At 44.4% G+C, this 19,055-nt stretch overlaps 1 protein-coding gene across 2 annotated transcripts in view; it reads right to left on the minus strand.

Moving 5' to 3' along the window:
• The window catches only part of aqp12 (aquaporin 12), a 33,781-nt gene extending 15,161 nt beyond the window's left edge, over positions 1 to 18,620 (minus strand). For both annotated transcript variants that reach the window (XM_063044994.1, XM_063044993.1), the window contains exon 1: positions 17,822 to 18,620. In XM_063044994.1, the coding sequence (XP_062901064.1) occupies positions 17,822 to 18,497 (676 nt within the window). In that variant the 5' untranslated portion in view covers positions 18,498 to 18,620. The remainder of the gene's footprint in view (positions 1 to 17,821) is intronic.
• Positions 18,621 to 19,055: the final 435 nt, after the last annotated feature.

Raw genomic sequence — 19,055 nt, forward strand, 5'->3', positions numbered from 1 at the left:
ACTCTGATGGGATTGTACTACAGACCATCCCCTCCAACAGCCACCAGAACATCGAGGAACCGATATGCACGCAGATTAAGGAAAGGTGTAAAAGGTGTCATGGGGACTTTAAATTCCCTATTATAAACTGGGACCTCTGAGAGCAGGAGGCTTAGGTGGGACTGAATTTGTTAGGTGCATCCAGGAGGGTTTCTTAAATCAATATGTAGATAGTCCATTAAGAGGAGGTCTGTACTGGACTTGGTTTTGAGTAATGAGCCTGGCTAGGTAACTAACCTTACAATGAGTGAGCAGCTAAGGAACAGTGACCACAGCTCCTCGAGTTTTAGGATAGCTATAGATAAGGATGTATGGACCCTGCAGAAGAGGATTAAATTGGAGCAGAGAGAATTACAAGAGCATCAGGCAGGAATTAGGGAGAGTTAATTGGTAACAGCTGTTTTTGAACAAGTCCACATCTGACATGTAAATCAAGGGCAGAATATAAGCAGAATAAAAGAATGCTGGAACTGTGAGATGGAGAACATTTTAGTTGCTGGAAATGTGAAACAGAATGCTGGAAAGATTTGGCAAACAATAACATTAGAGGTAGGAAATTCTGATGTGAACAGGAAAGACTGGTTATCTGAAATTTGGTATCACGTCCCATGAGTTGCAGAGTGCATGGGTGGAAGATGAGGTGTTGTTCCTTCAGATTATGTTGGGCTTCATTGGAACAGTGGAAGAGGCCAAAGCCAGAGGCACTGTGAAGTTGCCATTTCAGAATCAGAATAATCAGGTTTATTATCACTGGCATGTGTCGTGAAATTTCTCAACTTAGCAGCAGCTGTTCAATGCAATACATAGTATAGAAGAAGGAAAAAAAGATAAATAAGTAAATCAATTACAGTATATGTATATTGATTAGATTAAAAATCATGCAAAAACCAGAAATAATATATATTTAAAAGGTGAGGTAGTGTTCACGGGTTCAATGTCCATTTAGGAATCGGATGGCAGAGGGGAAGAAGCTGTTCCTGAATCACTGATTGTGTGCCTTCAGTTGTTGATTGTTGAACATCAACAACTTCAAATAAAAAAGATACTAGGTATATCTGGGCCAAATTATGTTGTTTTCATTAACTGAAAGAATATGAGTGTGTTTGGAGGCATGTGTGAATGTGCATATATGGTAATTCAGTATCCAAGGACAACCTTAATTTTATAATATTTTTTCACTCCATTGGTTACCTGTTCCTCAAAGGGATTGCCAGATGGCCACAGACAGGCGACAGAGTAACAGTGCATTGAGTAGGAGAAGTGGGATTGTCTGACCAGCGTGGGATCAGGGTCTGAGCGACAGCTGATTGTGGCAGTAGAGAGAGACCATGATTAGTAATGGGGAGGACTGAGGCCCTGGGAGAAGGAGTCACAATTCATACAGCATTGAGTTGGTCCATTCAATTCATCACACCCATGATAACCATTGGCACTCATTCCACCTCTGGTGTTGAACATTTACAATTACTTTCTAGTGCTGAGGATATAATTAATAATTCCATTCTACATCCTGAGAGACCTCTCTTGCCCTACCTAATCCATGGATGTCACAACCAACAACTCTCAAAACAAAACCAGGCCTCAATGGGGATACCATGATAGAGAAAGGGGTGGTTGGACAGAAGATGGTATAGAGTGCACTCTGCCACTAATAAACACACCTGACTATGATCTCACCTGACTATTTATTTTAACTGTCTTCTGAGGGATAACATTGTGCAGGGGTAATATTGACCCCATTGTTGATATTCTACACACTATCCAGCAGCCTCTTCACTGACCCTGGTTTCAGTCCAAAAGCATCACCACCTGACAGATAGAAATTAATTATCATAAACCAAAATTTCACTGTTTAGTCAGATAAGTGTCTGGAACATCAAATGTCTTCTTTTTCTCACAGAAAGGAAGAAGAGGTTTAAACTTAGCAAAATACTTCTTTCCATGTGATGGCCCAGGAGGCCTTTCAGCCCATTAACCAATGCCAGCTCCCAGCAGAGAAATCCCATCACTCCATTCTCCCTCTCTTTCCTCCCCTGTACCTCTGGCACCTATTCCCTTTCACACATCCATCAACACCTTGATCATTTCACCACTCATCTACACTAAGAGGTAATGTAGCAAGGCAAATCAAACACCCACAATATCTTCAGGATATGGAAGGGTACCACAGCACCCAGGGGAAATCCTAGTGAGCTCAGGGAGAATGTGCAAACTCCACACAGACAGTGCCTGAGGTCAGAAGTGAACCCGGTCGCTGCCATGGCACAACACTTCTATCAGTTGTGCCACCTCTCTACAAATTTGTATCTTTCCTCCAACAGTGATTTTTAATGGTGCTTCACCATAGCCAGAGGTCATAGTACATATTGGCACCAATGACATAGGTAGGCCAAAGGGATGAAGTCCAGAGGAGAGATCACAGGGAGTCAGGCAGAAAGCGGAGAAGCAGGCCCTGGTTTGCTGTCTGTGCCATTCACCACTGAGGGTAAGAATAGGATAACTTGGCAGATGTATGTGTGGCTGAGGATTAGTGCAGGGGCAGGGATTCAGATTTCTGAATCATTGGGATTTCTTCTGGGGAAGGTATAACCTGTACAAAAAGAATGGGTTACATCTGAACTAGAGGGGAACCAATATCCTTGCATGTTGGTTTGCTGGAGATATTGGGGAAGGTTTAATCTAATCTGGCATGGGGGTTGGAACTGGAGTGGTAGGGCTGTTGATAAACAAGAACTAGATGCAGTATGTAACAGAGAAACATAGAAACATAGAAATCTACAGCACATTGCAGGCCCTTCGATCCACAATGTTGTGCTGACCATGTAACCTACTCTAGAAGCTGGCTAGAATTTCCCTACTGCATAGCCCTATACTTTTCTAAGCTCCATGTACCTGAGTGTGTTAAAAAACCTTATTTGTATCTCCCTCTACCACCGCTTGCTGGCAGTGCATTCCATGCACCCACCACTCTGTGTGAAAATCTTACCTCTGACATCCCTCTTGTACCTTCTTCCAAGCACCTTAAACCTATGCCCCCTCATGTTAGCCATTTCAGCCCTGGGGAAAAGCCTTTGGCTATCTAAACGTTCAATGCCTCTCAGCATCTTGTACACCTCTATCAGGTCATCTCTCATCCTCTATCGCTCCAAGGAGAAAAGGCCAGGTACACTCAACCTATTCTCATAAGGCATGCTCTCCAATCCAGGCAACATCCTTGTAAATCTCTTCTGCACTCTCTCGATAGTATCCACATCCTTCCTGTAGTGAGGTGACCAGAACTGAACACAATACTCCAAGTGGGGTCTAACTAAGGTTTTATATAGCTGTAACATTACCTCATGGCCTTTAAACTCAATCCCACAGTTGATGAAGGCCAACGCACCAGATGCCTTCTTAGTAACACTATCAACCTGCACAGCAGCTTTGGGTGTCCCATGGACATGGACCCCAAGATCTTTCTGATCCTCCATATTGCCAAGAGTCTTACCATTAATATTATATTCTGCCTTCAAATTTGACCTACCAAAATGAACAACTTCACACTTATCTGGCTTGAACTCCATCCACCACCTCTCAGCCTAGCTCTGCATCCTATTGATGTCCCACTGTAATCTCTGACAATCCTCCAGACTATCCACAACACCCCAACTTTTGTGTCATCAGCAAACTTACTAACCCACCCTTCTACTTCCTCATCCAGGTCAGTTATAAAAATCACAAAGAGGAGGGGTCCCAGAACTGGTCACCATTCTCCATGCAGAATATGAACCATTCACAACCACTCTTTGCCTTCTGTGGTCAAGCCAGTTCTGGTTCCACAGAGCAAGGTCTCCTTGGATCCCATGCCTCCTTACTTTCTGAAGGAGTCTTGCATGAGGAACCTTATCAAATGCCTTACTGAAATCCATAACACCAGATCCACAGCTCTACCTTCATCAATGTGCTTTGTTACATCCTCAAAGAATTCAGTCGGGTTCATAAGGCATGATCTGCCCGTGACAAAGCCATGCTGACTGTCCCTTATCAGATTATGTCTCCAAATGCTCATAAATCCTGCCTCTCAGGATCTTCTCCAACAACTTGCCCACCACTGAAATAAGATTCACTGGTCTATAATTTCCTGGGTTATCTCTACTCCCTTTCTTGAACAATATTCGCAATCTTCCAGTCCTCTGGTACTTCTCCTGTCCCTATTGATGATGCAAAGATCATTTCCAGAGGCTCAGCAATCTCCTTCCCTGCTTCCTACAGTAGCCTGGGGTATATCTCATCCGGTCCCAGTGATTTATCTAACTTAATACCTTTCAAAAGCCACAGCACATCCTCTTTCTTAATGTCTATACACTCAAGCATTCCAGTCAACTGTAAGTTATCCCCACCTGTAGTGAGACTGTGAAGGAGGACAGGTAGATGTTAGGGCAAAATTGTAGTTAGTTGGATGAGTTGAAGTGTATCATGGAGGCAAAATTGAAAAGGGTGATGAAGGTGAAGGGTGATGACTGAAGGTGTTATATTTGAATGTATGTGGGATAAGGTAAATGATCTTATAGTACAATTAGATTGACAGTTATGATGTTGTGGGTATCACTGAGTCATAACTGAAACAAGATCAAAGTTAGGAGTTTACATCCAAGATTACACATTGTATTGAAAGGACAGGCAGGTGGGCAGAGGAGGAGGTGTGGCTCTTTTGTTTAAAAATGAAATCAGATTCTTAGAAAGAGGTTCAGAAGAAGTAGAATCATTGTGGATAGAGTTAAGAAACTGCAAGGGAAAAGACCCTGATGAGATTTGTTTACAGGCCTCCAAACAACAGCCAGGATATGGGGTACAAATTACAACAGGAGATAGAAAAGGCCTGTAAAAAGGGCAATGTTATGATAAACACGGGAGATTTTAATATGCAGGTAGATTGGGAAAATTGGGTTGGTGAGTGCCTATGAGATGACTTTTGCAAGCAATCTGTGGTTGAGCCCAATAGGGAGAAGGCAATATTGGGTTGGGTGTTATGTAATGCACCAGATTTAATTAGGAAACTTAAGCTAAAGAAACTCTTAGGAGGCAGTGATCATAATATAATAGAATTTACCCTACAGTGAGTATAGGAGTTGGGATGTAATGTTGAAATTTTACAAGGCATTGGTGAGGCCAAATTTGGAGTATTGTGTACAGTTTTGGTCATTGAATTATAGGAAGGATGTCAACAAAATAGAGAGAGTGGAGAGAAGATTTACTAGAATATTACCTGGGTTTCATTACCTAAGTTACAGAGAAAGGTTGAACAAGTTGGGTCTTCATTCTTTGGAAAGTAGAAGGTTGAGGGGGGACTTGATAGAGGTATTTAAAATTATGAGGGGGATAGAAAGAGTTGACGTGGATAGGCTTTTTCCATTGAGAGTGGAGGAGATTCAAACAAGAGGACATAAGTTGAGAGTTAAAGGGCAAAAGTTTAGGGGTAAATTGAGGGAGAACTTCTTTAATCAGAGAGTGGTAGCTGTGTGGAACGAGCTTCCAGCAGAAGTGGTTGAGGCAGGTTCGATGTTGTCATTTAAAGTTAAATTGGACAGCTATATGGACAGGAAAGGAATGGAGGGTTATGGCGCTGAGTGCAGGTCGGTGGGACTAGGTGAGAGTAAGAGTTTGGCATGGACTAGAAGGGCCGAGAGGGCCTGTTTCTGTGCTGTAACTTGTTATATCGTTATATGGTTATATAGTTTGAGAGGGAGAACCTAAAGTTAGGTGTATTATAGTGAAGTAAAGAAAATTACAGAGGCATGAGAGAGGAGCTAGCCAAAATTGATTGGAAGGGAACACTAGCAGGGATGATGGCAGAGCAGCAACGGCTGGAGTTTCTAGGGGAAATTCTGAAGGCATAGGAACGATACATCCCAAAGGTAAGGAAGTATTTTAAAGGGAGGATGACACAACCATGGCTAACAAAGTAAGTCAAACACAACATAAAAGCAAAAGTAAAGGTATATAATAGAGCAAAAATTGGTGGGAAGTTAGAGGATAGGCAAGCTTTTAAAAACCAACTGAAGGCAAATAAAATAGCCATAAAGAGGAAAATGATGGACTGTAAAGCTAAGTTAATCAAAAATATTAAGGAGGATACCAAAAATGTTTTCAGATAAGAGTAAAAGATAGGCGATAACGGATTATCAGACCACTGGAAAATGACGCTGGAGAGTTGGTAATGGGAGACAAAGAAATGGCAGGCAAACCTTATGAGTATTTTGCTTCAATCTTCACTGTAGAAGACTCTAGCAGTAAGTGAGAAATTCAAGAGTGTTGGGGCAGAAGTGAGTGTAGTTGCTGGTACTAAGAAGAAGGGGTTCAGGAAATTGAAAAGTCTGAAGGTAGATAAGTTAGCTGGACCAGATGGACTACACCCCAGGGTTCTGAAAAAGATAGCTGAAGATATTGTGGAGGCATAAGTCATGAACTTTCAAGAATCATTAGATTTTGGAATGGTTCTGGATTAATGCAAATGTCTCTTCAGTCTTTGAGAAGGGAGGAAGGCAGAAGAAAGGAAATTATGGGTCAATCACAAACAAGAGAAAACCTGCAGATGCTGAAAATCTGGGCAGCATACACAAAATGCTGGAGGAAATCAGCAGGCCAGGCGGCATCTATGGAAAAGAGCACAGTCGATGTTTTGGGCCAAGACCCTTCAGCAGGAAATTATGGGCCAGTTACCCTAACTTCAGTGGTTGGGAAGATATTGAAGTCCATTATTAAGGATGAGGTTTTGGGATACTTGGAGGTGCATGATAAAGTAAGCCAAATTTAGCATGGTTTCCTTAAGGGGAAGTCTAGCCAGACAAATCTGTTGGAATTCTTTAAGGAAATAACAGGCAGGATAGACAAAGGAGAGTTTGTGGACATTCAAGCAACACACACAAAATGCTGGTGAACGCAGCAGGCCAAGCAGCATCTACAGGAAGAAGTACAGTCGACGTTTCGGGCCAAGACCCTTTGTCAGGACTAACCAAAAGAAGAGATAGTAAGAGATTTGAAAGTGGGAGGGGGAGATCCAAAATGATAGGAGAAGACCGGAGGGGGAGGGATGAAGCTAAGAGCTGGAAAGTTGATTGGCAAAAGGGATACAGAGCTGGAGAAGGGGGAGGAGCATGGGATGGGAGGCCTAGGGAGAAAGAAAGGGGGAGGGGAGCCCAGAGGAAGATGGAGAGCAGGCAAGGAGTGATTGTGAGAGGGACAGAGAGAGGAAAAAAAGGAAAAAGAAATAAATAAGGGATGGGGTAAGAATGGGAGGAGGGGCATTAACATAAGTTAGAGAAATCAATATTCATGCCATCAGTTTGGAGGCTACCCAGACAGAATATAAGGTGCCTGTGAACATTGTTTATTTAAATTTTCAGAAGGCCTTTGAGAAGGTGCCTCACATGAGTTAAGAGCAGTGGTATTAGAGGAAAGATCTACTATGAATAGAAGATTGGCAGACCAGCCATTTCTGATTGGCTGCTGGTGACTAGTGCTGTCATTGGGGCTTTTCCACATTGTATGTGGATGATGTAGATGACAGAATTGATAGCTTTGTGACCAAGTTTACAGATGATACAAAGATAGGTGGAGGCACAGGTAGTATTGAGGAAGCAGTGTGAGTCTGCAGAAGGACTTAGACAGATTATGAGAATGGGCAAAGAAGTGGCAGATGGAATATAGTGTAGGGATGTGTATGGTCATTCACTTTGATAGAAAGAATAAAGCCACAGACTATTTTCTAAATAGGGAGCAAATTCAAAATTCAGAGGTGCAAAGGGACTTGGGAGTCATTCTGCAGGATTCCCTAAAGGTTAACTTGCAGGTTGAGTGTGTGGTGAGGAAGAGAAATGCAATGTTACCATTCATTTTGAGAGGACTAGAATATAAAAGCAAGGGTGTAATGCTGAGGCTTTATAAAGCACTGGTGAGGCCTCACCTGGAGTATGGTGAGCAGCTTTGGGCCCCTTATCTAAGAAAGGATGTGCAGCTTTGGAGATGGTCCAGTGGGAGTTCATGTTACTGATTCCAGGAATGAAAGGGTTAATGTTTGAGGAGCATTGGATGGCTCTAAGCCTGTACTTGCTGGAGTTTAGAAGAATGACGGGGGATCTCATTGAAACCTTTTGGATATTGAAAACCCTAGACAGTGTGGATGTGGACAGGATGCTTCCTGTGGTGGGGATGTCTAGGGCCAGAGGGCACAGCCTCAGAATTTACGGACATCCGTTTAGAACAGAGGTGAGCAGGAATTGTTTTAGCCGGAGGATGGGGAATCTGTGAAACTCATTGCCTCAAACGGCTGTGGAGCCTAGGTATTTAAGACAGAGGTTCAAAGATTCTCATTTAATTAGTGTGTAAAAGGTTACAGACAAAATAGAATGGCAGAGCAGACAACGGGCCAAATGGCCTAATTCTGGTGTACCAGTGGCTACATACACCAGAGATCAACATTTAAAAGGTAAGCATCTCCAGAAAAACTCAAGTAAAATGTAATTACACGATAGTACAATGTTTTTATACGTGCAGAGTAATGGCAATGAGTTACGTCTAAGATAGTACACGCTTAAGGAGTGAGGTAGGGGGTTCATACAGGATCTGAAGGAATATTTTTTCCCCAGAGGGTGGTTGGAATCTGGAACATGCTGCCTGAGAAGTTGGAGTCAGAGACTCTATAACATTTAAGAAACATTTAGACAAACTATTGAAGATACAGAATGCTGTAGACCTAACGAGTTCAATGGTACAACATTCAGCATAGATATGTTGGGCCAAATGGCCTGTTTCAATGACACAAGGGCAGTAGACTGCTGGTACTTTCTACTTCGGTGACATATGATTTTATTTTTCTTCAGTTATATTAAAGATAGATGGGTTACAAGCAACTCTGATCTTTCATTACAGTGGACAACAACGATTTTGCTTCCTGAATACTTTTGGATGTAATTTTATGGATTTTGGGCTGCTGATCATGAAAATCACCAGGAAATTTCCTTAATAAGCACCATTTTTTTTGTAATTGCCTATATTTTTTTTATTTCAATTCATAATTCAGACCAATTAAAATGTTGCCCACAATGTAAGCTGAGAAGTTTTCTATCTTGTCTAGGTATGCTTAGGCAAGGTGGATGTTGCATGGCAGGACAGGGTTAGAAAGGCTATAAAAGCATCATACACACACACACAATAACACAGAGGCACAGAGAGAGACAAAACACACCATTCTATGCATCACATTTACATGTACAGTATAGCAGTTTGCAATCACGTTGATGTGTATGCTCTACAAGCATAGCATATCGTGTGTACCCATTATAATATCCCACATCATGAAGACCCTGGAGAGACTTGTTCTGGAGCTACTCCGGCCTATGGTCAGGCCTCATTTAGATCCCCTCCAGTTCGCCTACCAGCCCCGACTAGGAGTTGAGGATGCCATCATCTACCTGCTGAACCGTGTCTATGCCCACCTGGACAAGCCAGCGAGCACTGTGAGGGTCATGTTTTTTGACTTCTCCAGTGCGTTCAACACCATCCGTCCTGCTCTGCTGGGGGAGAAGCTGACAGCGATGCAGGTGGATACTTTCCTGGTGTCATGGATTCTTGATTACCTGACTGGCAGACCACAGTACGTGTGCTTGCAACACTGTGTGTCCGACAGAGTGATCAGCAGCACTGGGGCTCCACAGGGGACTGTCTTGTCTCCGTTTCTCTTCACCATTTACACCTCGGACTTCAACTACTGCACAGAGTCTTGTCATCTGCAGAAGTTTTCTGATGACTCTGCCATAGTTGGATGCATCAGCAAGGGAGATGAGGCTGAGTACAGGGCTACGGTAGGAAACATTGTCACATGATGTGAGCAGAATTATCTGCAGCTTAATGTGAAAAAGACTAAGGAGATGGTGATAGACCTGAGGAGAGCTAAGGTACCGGTGACCCCCGTTTCCATCCAGGGGGTCAGTGTGGACATGGTGGAGGATTACAAATACCTGGGGATATGAATTGACAATAAACTGGACTGGTCAAAGAACACCGAGGCTGTCTACAAGAAGGGTCAGAGCAGTCTCTATTTCCTGAGGAGACTGAGGTCCTTTAACATCTGCTGGATGATGCTGAGGGTGTTCTATGAGTCTGTGGTGGCCAGTGCGATCATGTTTGCTGCTGTGTGCTGGGGCAGCAGGTTGAGGGTAGCAGACACCAACAGAATCAACAAACTCATTCGTAAGGCCAGTGATGTTATGGGGATGGAACTGGACTCTCTCATGGTGGTGTCTGAAAAGAGAATGCTGTCTAAGTTGCATGCCATCTTGGAAAATGTCTCCCATCCACTACATAATGTACTGGTTGGGCACAGGAGTACATTCAGCCCGAGACTCATTCCACTGAGATGCAACACAGAGCGTCATAGGAAGTCATTCCTGCCTGTGGCCATCAAACTTTACAACTCCTCCCTTGGAGGATCAGACACCCTGAGCCAATAGGCTGGTCCTGGACTTATTTCCTGGCATAATTTACATATTACTATTTAATTATTTATGGTGCAACTGTAACGAAAACCAGTTTCCCCGGGGACCAATAAAGTATGACTGACTAATAGAGTAATTGTATTTTCAGGAGTATTTGCAAAATGCCTCGCCAGTGTTGCAATAGCCTCGACACTTCCTGTATATTTGTGGTGAGAATACACTTAAATCTTAAAGACAGAGCAATGCTCCTTCTATGAAGAAAGCTCATGAGCTCGGCTTTAGGTGTAACGCTGGAGACCAAGACAAAGCCTTGGGCTCCTCACATTTTCTGCATTCCCACTTATATTTCTTCCCTGCAAATCTTGGCACTGTCAGTGACGAGCACAGTGAAAGGTTTCACCAGGACATTGCAGTCATGGAGTAATGGTATCAGGGCAACTGGACTCCATCAATGCCGGCTGATTATTGTTGAACATTGAAGCGAGAAGCCTCAGACACTGAGTACTGAGTACTGAGTCTCAACCACAAACTCTTCCAGCAGCGACCATCCGGGAAACGGTACCGCAGCATAAAAGCCAGGACTAACAGGTTCCGGGACAGCTTCTTCAGACTGATTAATTCACACTGATACAATTGTATTTCTATGCTATATTGTTTAAACCTCTTGTTTAATTTCTTGTTTTAGTTCCACAGTTTCTGGCTGAGTTTCTTCCTCTTCCTGTTGTACCTACTATTTATTACAAATTACTATAAATTGCACATTCAGATGGAGACGTAGCGTAAGGATTTTTACTCCTTATGTATGTGAAGGATATAAGAAATAAAGTCAATTTAATTCAATTCAAATGAAAATCATCAACAAAACATCTTAGCTTAGTTGAACTATTGCAAATTATCAGCACCATCATGCAATTAAACACATTATATTCAATAAAAGTTCATTTCTTGTTTTTCCAAATTCTTATGTGATACGAGTAGTCTGGAATTATATCTGTGTTCAGCTTCAAGCTGTCTATCATAACCACAAAAATTTATGAGTAATCAACACGTTTTAAAAAATTTCTTGCCCAGTATTATCAACCCCTTTTTCAACAACACCTGTACCAGTTTGGTTATGCAGATGTGCTAATATCTCTACCCCGGCATCTTCACAACCGTTCGTACCTCTATTCATGCAAAGGTAAGACTAATAACCCTCTCATTGCCTCACGACCCTCATGTGTTACTATACCTTTAAACAACTCTCAGTGTTCACAAGCAGGAAAGCTCCCCACCGTGGATCAGAACTAAAGAAGCCTCTCGGATGAGTGGCGAAATGACTTCTAGACAACACAACAAGTCCAGTTGCCTTGATTTGCTATTGCTTGATATACAATTACCTGGATGACCGAGAACTTTCTAGATAAGAGTGCTCTTTATCGCCTCAAGTCCATTCCATTCTCAGTGAGATAATGACTGATCTCTGACCAAGCTACATACACCCCACAATATTTTCCCCATAAAGATTTGAGGTGGAGTTATCATTGAGCCATTGGCTGTTAGCATCAAACAGGGCCATTGATATCTCCCATTGATATGCATGGACATAAACAGCACCTTTCGTTATGCGCTGACGACGTCCTTTTATATATTTCCAGCCCACAAACATCAATACCCACCCTTCTGACTCTAATTAATAATTCTGGTAGTTTCTCAGGTTTCTCTATTAATTGGGGTAAGAGTGAACTAATGCCAGTCACTGCAGTGGTTAACACAGCGTATTTACAGTCCATTTCCTTTAAAATAACTTATGATAATTTTTCCTATCTTGGTGTGACTATTACAAAAAACTCAGATGATCTTTTGCAAGTGAATTGGCGAAACAAAGTTGAGCAGGTTAAACGCAATATTGACTTTTGGAAAATCCGTCCAATTTCTTTGGTGGGGAGGGTTAACGCAATCAAGATGATTGTACTGCCACGATTTCTTCATCTTTTCCAGTCAATTCCATGTTTTATTCCTCTGTCATATTTTAAGCAATTGGATTCAATTATTATACCCTTCATTTGGAATTATAAAGCCATTAGAATTACTAAAAAACACTTGTCAAAGCCCAAGGAAGCAGGTGCCTTACCGAACGTTAAAATGTATTACTGGGCTGCCCACCTATCCATTCTTGCATGGTGGAAAAAAGACCCACCCTCTACCTCAGACTCGTCCCAGCATGGTTACTCATAGAGTGAGTGCTTTGTAAGAATTAAGCTCTCCTTAATAGCCCCACTGCAGTTAATAAGTCACATTTTAGTAACAGCTTTTGAGGTTGGCAGCACTATAAGAATTTGGAAGCAGATTCAACTACACCGTAAGGCCCCAAAAACTTATATTGACACTCTGATCTGTGACAATCATTCCTTTTTGCCTGGCCTGGATGATACTGTTTTTTCCACCTGGAAATATAGAGGCATCTGTAGTACTGTATAGGTGACCTACATATTAATGGAAACTTTGCCTCATTTGTGCAGTTACAAGCAGTTTACAATATCCCTGCATCTAGTTTTTTCAGATATTTACAAATTTGAGATTATGTTAGGAAATATATACCTAACTTCGAAGTTTTAGACAAACATGAGTCCCTGGAGGCAATAAATAAATTTGATCCTGTTACTCGTAGTGCGGTATCCTATTTTTATCAGATCCTACATAATGGAGCTCGGGTGAATACTGCAGGTCTTAAACAGGCATGGGTGGATGAACTGGGTATGGAGCTGACAGAGGAGGTCTGGGATGAGTGTTTAAAGAGTATACATGATTGTGCGGTCAACGTCAGACACTGACTTACACAGTTTAAAACATTACATAGACTCCATTATTCGAAAGTAAAGTTGCACATTTTCTACCCTGATGTTTCACCAGTTTGTAATAGCTGTAAATCTGTGAACAGTAACTTGTCACATGCATTCTGGTCATGTTGTAAGCTTTATGTATACTGGAAAAGTATTTTTCACTGTTTCTCTGAGGCTTTTGGGAAGTGGTGGGAACCAGACCCGCTCATAGCCATCCTTGGAGCAACAAGTTCCCTATCTTCAGCCAATATGTATGAAAAAATGGCTGTATTACTTGGAATGGTGATTGCCAAGAACTTAATCCTGCCAATGTGGAAAATGGATTCTGTGCCTATGTACGATCTGTGGCTGAGAGAACTGGCAAATACTTTACATTTGGAGAGACTGAGACTATGTAGTGAGGACAGAGGGGACATCTCTGAAAGGAGATGGGGCCCTGTATTGGACTTTCTCACGGGGTGAGGACTGAGGTTTTTTGGTGCAGTGCACCTCTGCTGTGTATGTCTACTTTTGCCTTTATATTTTTCTCCCTTTTGCTGCTCAATATTTAATTTGATTTTGTTAAGGTTGTGGTTTTTGTAGATATGCTGTATTTTTTTTGTTTGTTGTTTGTAATAAAAAAAAATTTAAGAAGATTTGAGGTGGGCCGGTGGGAAATGGGCAGAGGCAACACGTAACACTTGAGGTAAACCTAGTGCTCGCCTTCTCCTCGCTCCTAACTCCATCTATTGCTGCCAGAAGCAGGCTCCAGCCTCCCCCGGGACATCAGGACATACTGCTCATCCTTCCTTGTAAACGATTGCAGGAGATTTCCCTGGACTAACGCTGGCCCTCTCAACCAGCTTCAGAAATTCTTAACGAAAAACACCTCACCCTCACAAAGCCTTGACCACAGGGGTGATCCAAAGCTTCCTGTTACTTGCTTTCACCACCTCCCCCAACTCCTGTTCACGGTCCCTCTCCCAATCCTGTTCACCGTCCGTCTCCCTCTCCCGTTCACCGTCTGTCTCCCACTCCCGTTCGCCGCCCGTCTCCCTCTCCCGTTCGCCGCCCGTCTCCCTCTCCCGTTCGCTGTCCCTCTCCCAATCCCGTTCACCGTCCCTCTCCCTCTCCCATTTGCTGCCCGTCTCCCCCTCCCGTTCGCCGCCCGTCTCCTTCTCCCATTTGCCATCTGTCTCCCTCTCCCATTCACCGTCCGTCTGCCTCTCCCATTCACCGTCCATCTCCCAATCCTGTTCACCATCCCTGTCCCTCTCCCGTTCGCTGTCCCTCTCCCAATCCCATTCACCGTCCCTCTCCTTCATCCGTTCGCCGTCCGTCTCCCTCTCCCATTCGCCGTCCGTCTCCCTCTCCCGTTCACCATCCCTGTCCCTCTCCCATTTGCCATCCCTCTCCCAAACCCGTTCACCATCCCTCTCCCTCTCCCGTTCGCCGTCCGTCTCTCTCTCCCATTCGCCGTCCCTCTCTCCCATTCGCTGTCCATCTCCCTCTCCCGTTCACCGTCCGTCTCCCAATCTCGTTCACCGTCCCTCTCCCTCTCCCATTCACCGTCCCTCTCCTAATCCCATTCACTGTCCGTATCACAATCCCGTTCCCCATCCCTCTCCCAATCCCACTTGCCATGCAGTCACACACTTGCTCGCCGTTCCACTCCCACTCTGCCCTCCTGTCCTGCTGTAACACAACCTAAAACTAATACCTCAGCTTGTAGAATGAACACACTGTGGGAGGAAACCAACAGGGTCGGTCAACATCTGTAGGAGGAATGAAAGATATCAATGGTTTGGATCGAAACCTGTATCAATCTGGACCACTGAGGTTCTCCAGCAAATTTTGTAACACTCTATCCTCCACCTGGGCATATTGCAGCCTACAGGACTCAACACTGAATTCTCAAACTATAAACTAGTCTTCATTTCCTTCTTAGACTATTAAAGAGGGTCTTCGACCCGAAAAATTGTCTCTGTTTACATTTTAGACTTCCAGCATCCATTAATTTCTTTTAGTTTTGTACAGTTTCTAGACGCAAGGTTAATGAAATCCAGTCACTGGCTAATGGGAAGGATGTGAGTTGTGAAGAAATCATTAGCTTTATTTGTCATACGTACACGGAAACATCGGAACGGTCAGTGAAATGTGTCCATTTGTGTCAAAGTACGAGATTTGTGCTGGAGAAAGCCCGCAGATGCCCACAGCTCACTAGCCCAAACCAGGTGTCTATGGGGTACAGAGGAAACCGGCGCTGTCACGGGGAGAACGCACAGACGGGCAGGATTGAACCCCGATTGGTCAGTGCTGTCACGGGGAGAACGCACAGACGGGCAGGATTGAACCCCGATTGGTCAGTGCTGTCACGGGGAGAATGCACAGACGGGCAGGATTGAACCCCGATTGGTCAGTGCTGTCACGGGGAGAATGCACAGACACGAGCGTGAATTGAACCCCGATTGGTCAGTGCTGTCACGGGGAGAATGCACAGATGGGCAGGATTGAACCCCGATTGGTCAGTGCTGTCACGGGGAGAATGCACAGACGGGCAGGATTGAACCCCGATTGGTCAGTGCTGTCACGGGGAGAATGCACAGACGGGCAGGATTGAACCCCGATTGGTCAGTGCTGTCACGGGGAGAACGCACAGACACGAGCGTGGATTGAACCCCGATTGGTCAGTGCTGTCACGGGGAGAATGCACAGACGGGCAGGATTGAACCCCGATTGGTCAGTGCTGTCACGGGGAGAACGCACAGACACGAGCATGGATTGAACCCCGATTGGTCAGTGCTGTCACGGGGAGAATGCACAGATGGGCAGGATTGAACCCCGATTGGTCAGTGCTGTCACGGGGAGAATGCACAGACGGGCAGGATTGAACCCCGATTGGTCAGTGCTGTCACGGGGAGAATGCACAGATGGGCAGGATTGAACTCCGATTGGTCAGCGCTGTCACGGGAGAATAGAACATAGAATAGAATGGCACATTACAGGCCCTTTGGCCCACAATGTTGTGTCGACCCTCAAACCCTGTCTCCCATATAACCCTCCACCTTAAATTCCTCCATATACCTGTCTAGTAGTCTCTTAACCTTCACTAGTGTATCTGCCTCCATCACTGACTCAGGCAGTGCATTCCACGCACCAACCACACTCTGAGTAAAAAACCTTTCTCTAATATCCCCCTTGAACTTCCCACCCCTTACCTTAAAGCCATGTCCTCTTGTATTGAGCAGTGGTGCCCTGGGGAAGAGGCGCTGGCTATCCACTCTATCTATTCCTCTTATTATCTTGTACACCTCTATCATGTCTCCTCTCATCCTCCTTCTCTCCAAAGAGTAAAGCCCTAGCTCCCTTAATCTCTGATCATAATGCATACTTTCTAAACCAGGCAGCATCCTGGTAAATCTCCTCTGTACCCTTTCCAATGCTTCCACATCCTTCCTATAGTGAGGTGACCAGAAATGGACACAGTACTCCAAGTGTGGCCTAACCAGAGTTTTATAGAGCTGCATCATTACATCGCGACTCTTAAACTCTATCCCTCGACTTATGAAAGCTAACACCCCATAAGTTTTCTTAACTACCCTATCCACCTGTGAGGCAACTTTCAGGGATCTGTGGACATGTACCCCGAGATCCCTCTGCTCCTCCACACTACCAAGTATCCTGCCATTTACTTTGTACTCTGCCTTGGAGTTTGTCCTTCCAAAGTGTACCACCTCACACTTCTCCGGGTCGAACTCCATCTGCCACTTCTCAGCCCACTTCTGCATCCTATCAATGTCTCTCTGCAATCTTTGATAATCCTCTACGCTATCAACAACACTACCAACCTTTGTCTCATCTGCAAATTTGCCAACCCACCCTTCTACCCCCACATCCAGGTCATTAATAAAAATCACGAAAAGTAGAGGTCCCAGAACAGATCCTTGTGGGATGCACAGACAGGGGCAGGATTGAACCCCGATCGATCAGCGCTGTGATGTAAGCTCCCCGCTACACTGCCACCCCCTGCACAATGGGAATCAAACTATAACAGATTGAATTTTACAGATCGATCCACGTTTTCCATTTTCTCTCCTTTTTTTGTCCATATTAGGACAAGAGGTGTGTGTATCTGCCCTTGAATGCCAGATTATGCAACATTATTCAGACTTTACATTAGTAAAACATTACACAAACAGAGGAGATTAACTTCACCTTGAGAGTCACAGCATCTGATCCTATCACACAAATTCCCTTTGTCCCCCCTTCGTCCACCACTTCCTCTGTCACCTCAGTGACTTGTTGCCATGACAAACCTGAAACACGAGCTCCATTTCTTTCTGTAGATGCTGCCTGACCTGTAGAGAGTGTCCAGCATTTTCTCTCCTATTCCAGGTTTGCAGTTTTAGTTTAGTTTTGAGTTCAACATCTCCTTCAACTGATTCCAACCGCAATTTACAACAATCAATCCAATAGTTACGGATACACTTGCTTTGAATGGAGACTCACCGATATAAACCAAGGCAGTGATTGTTAGGGCTTTGGACAGAATCCTCCAGCCAGAAGCTGCTCCCTCAAGCTTCATCACAACTAGGTGGAGCAGACAGGCGCAGGCTGCTTCGACCAAGGCTCCGTGGCTGATGGACGTTTGAATGGCAGAGCTGCAGTCAGTGGCCATCAGGTTCTGGATGAGATGAAACTCTGTCAGCTCCCAGGACCAGTACACCTTAGTGATGGTGCTGGCCAACTGCACCCCTCCAAACTGGGCCAGGATCCTCAGAGAAGCAGCTCCCAGCGCAGAATTAGAGCAGAGCAGCTCCTGCAAGGTGATCAGGGGATTGGCATGTGCGCCATCAAACGTGATTTCATGGATCAAGACGAGGATGAATAATAAAGTCAGAACCACGTCCAGCCCAAACCCACCTCCCCACGGCCCAATCACCACCAGCATCCTGAGCTCGAGCCAGCAGGCCCCTAGCTGGAAGCAGGCAACCAGCTCCACCAGTAAGGTGCAATAAACCCAAGGCGGAAAGAGCCTTCTGGAGACCATCCTGACCACCTGACACAGAGCCACAACAGCAAAGAAATAAGTGGCGGAGACGTTGAGCCCAGCCATGGCTTTCCGCAGACCCGGCTCTCTGTGACTCCTAACATTTGATGCATTCTTAAATGGAAACGTGTACATTTACTGCAGTCAAGGACAGTACAAATAAATACACGTCTACAAAGCAGAACCAGGCAAGGGTTGGTCAATCATCTACAGACAGTTTACACCTGGCACCCACAGCTTCCTCTCACTGCTGCTGTGAGAGATTTTATACCAAGTCTTTATGCTAATAAAAAATATTCAAAGATATCTGTAACACACGCGTTTAAAGGTGCATTCAAAAACTCTCACATCAGTTACAAAATATTCTGTAGCCGTGCAAGAGTAGAGGGAAGAGAACAAGTCCCACAGATCAGGTCATGTGAAAGTGGGTAGTCAGAGGGGCAGGCTTAAAGAAGGATCCCACAGATCAGGTCACTCACAGATCAGGTCACTCACAGATCAGGTCACTCACAGATCGATCACTCACAGATCAGGTCACTCACAGATCAGGTCACTCACAGATCAGATCACTCACAGATCAGGTCACTCACAGATCAGGTCACTCACAGGTCAGGTCACTCACAGATCAGGTCACTCACAGATCAGATCACTCACAGATCAGATCACTCACAGGTCAGATCACTCACAGATCAG

Source organism: Mobula hypostoma, chromosome 4 (genome assembly GCF_963921235.1).
Source record: "Mobula hypostoma chromosome 4, sMobHyp1.1, whole genome shotgun sequence".
NCBI classification, from domain to species: Eukaryota; Metazoa; Chordata; class Chondrichthyes; order Myliobatiformes; family Myliobatidae; genus Mobula; species Mobula hypostoma.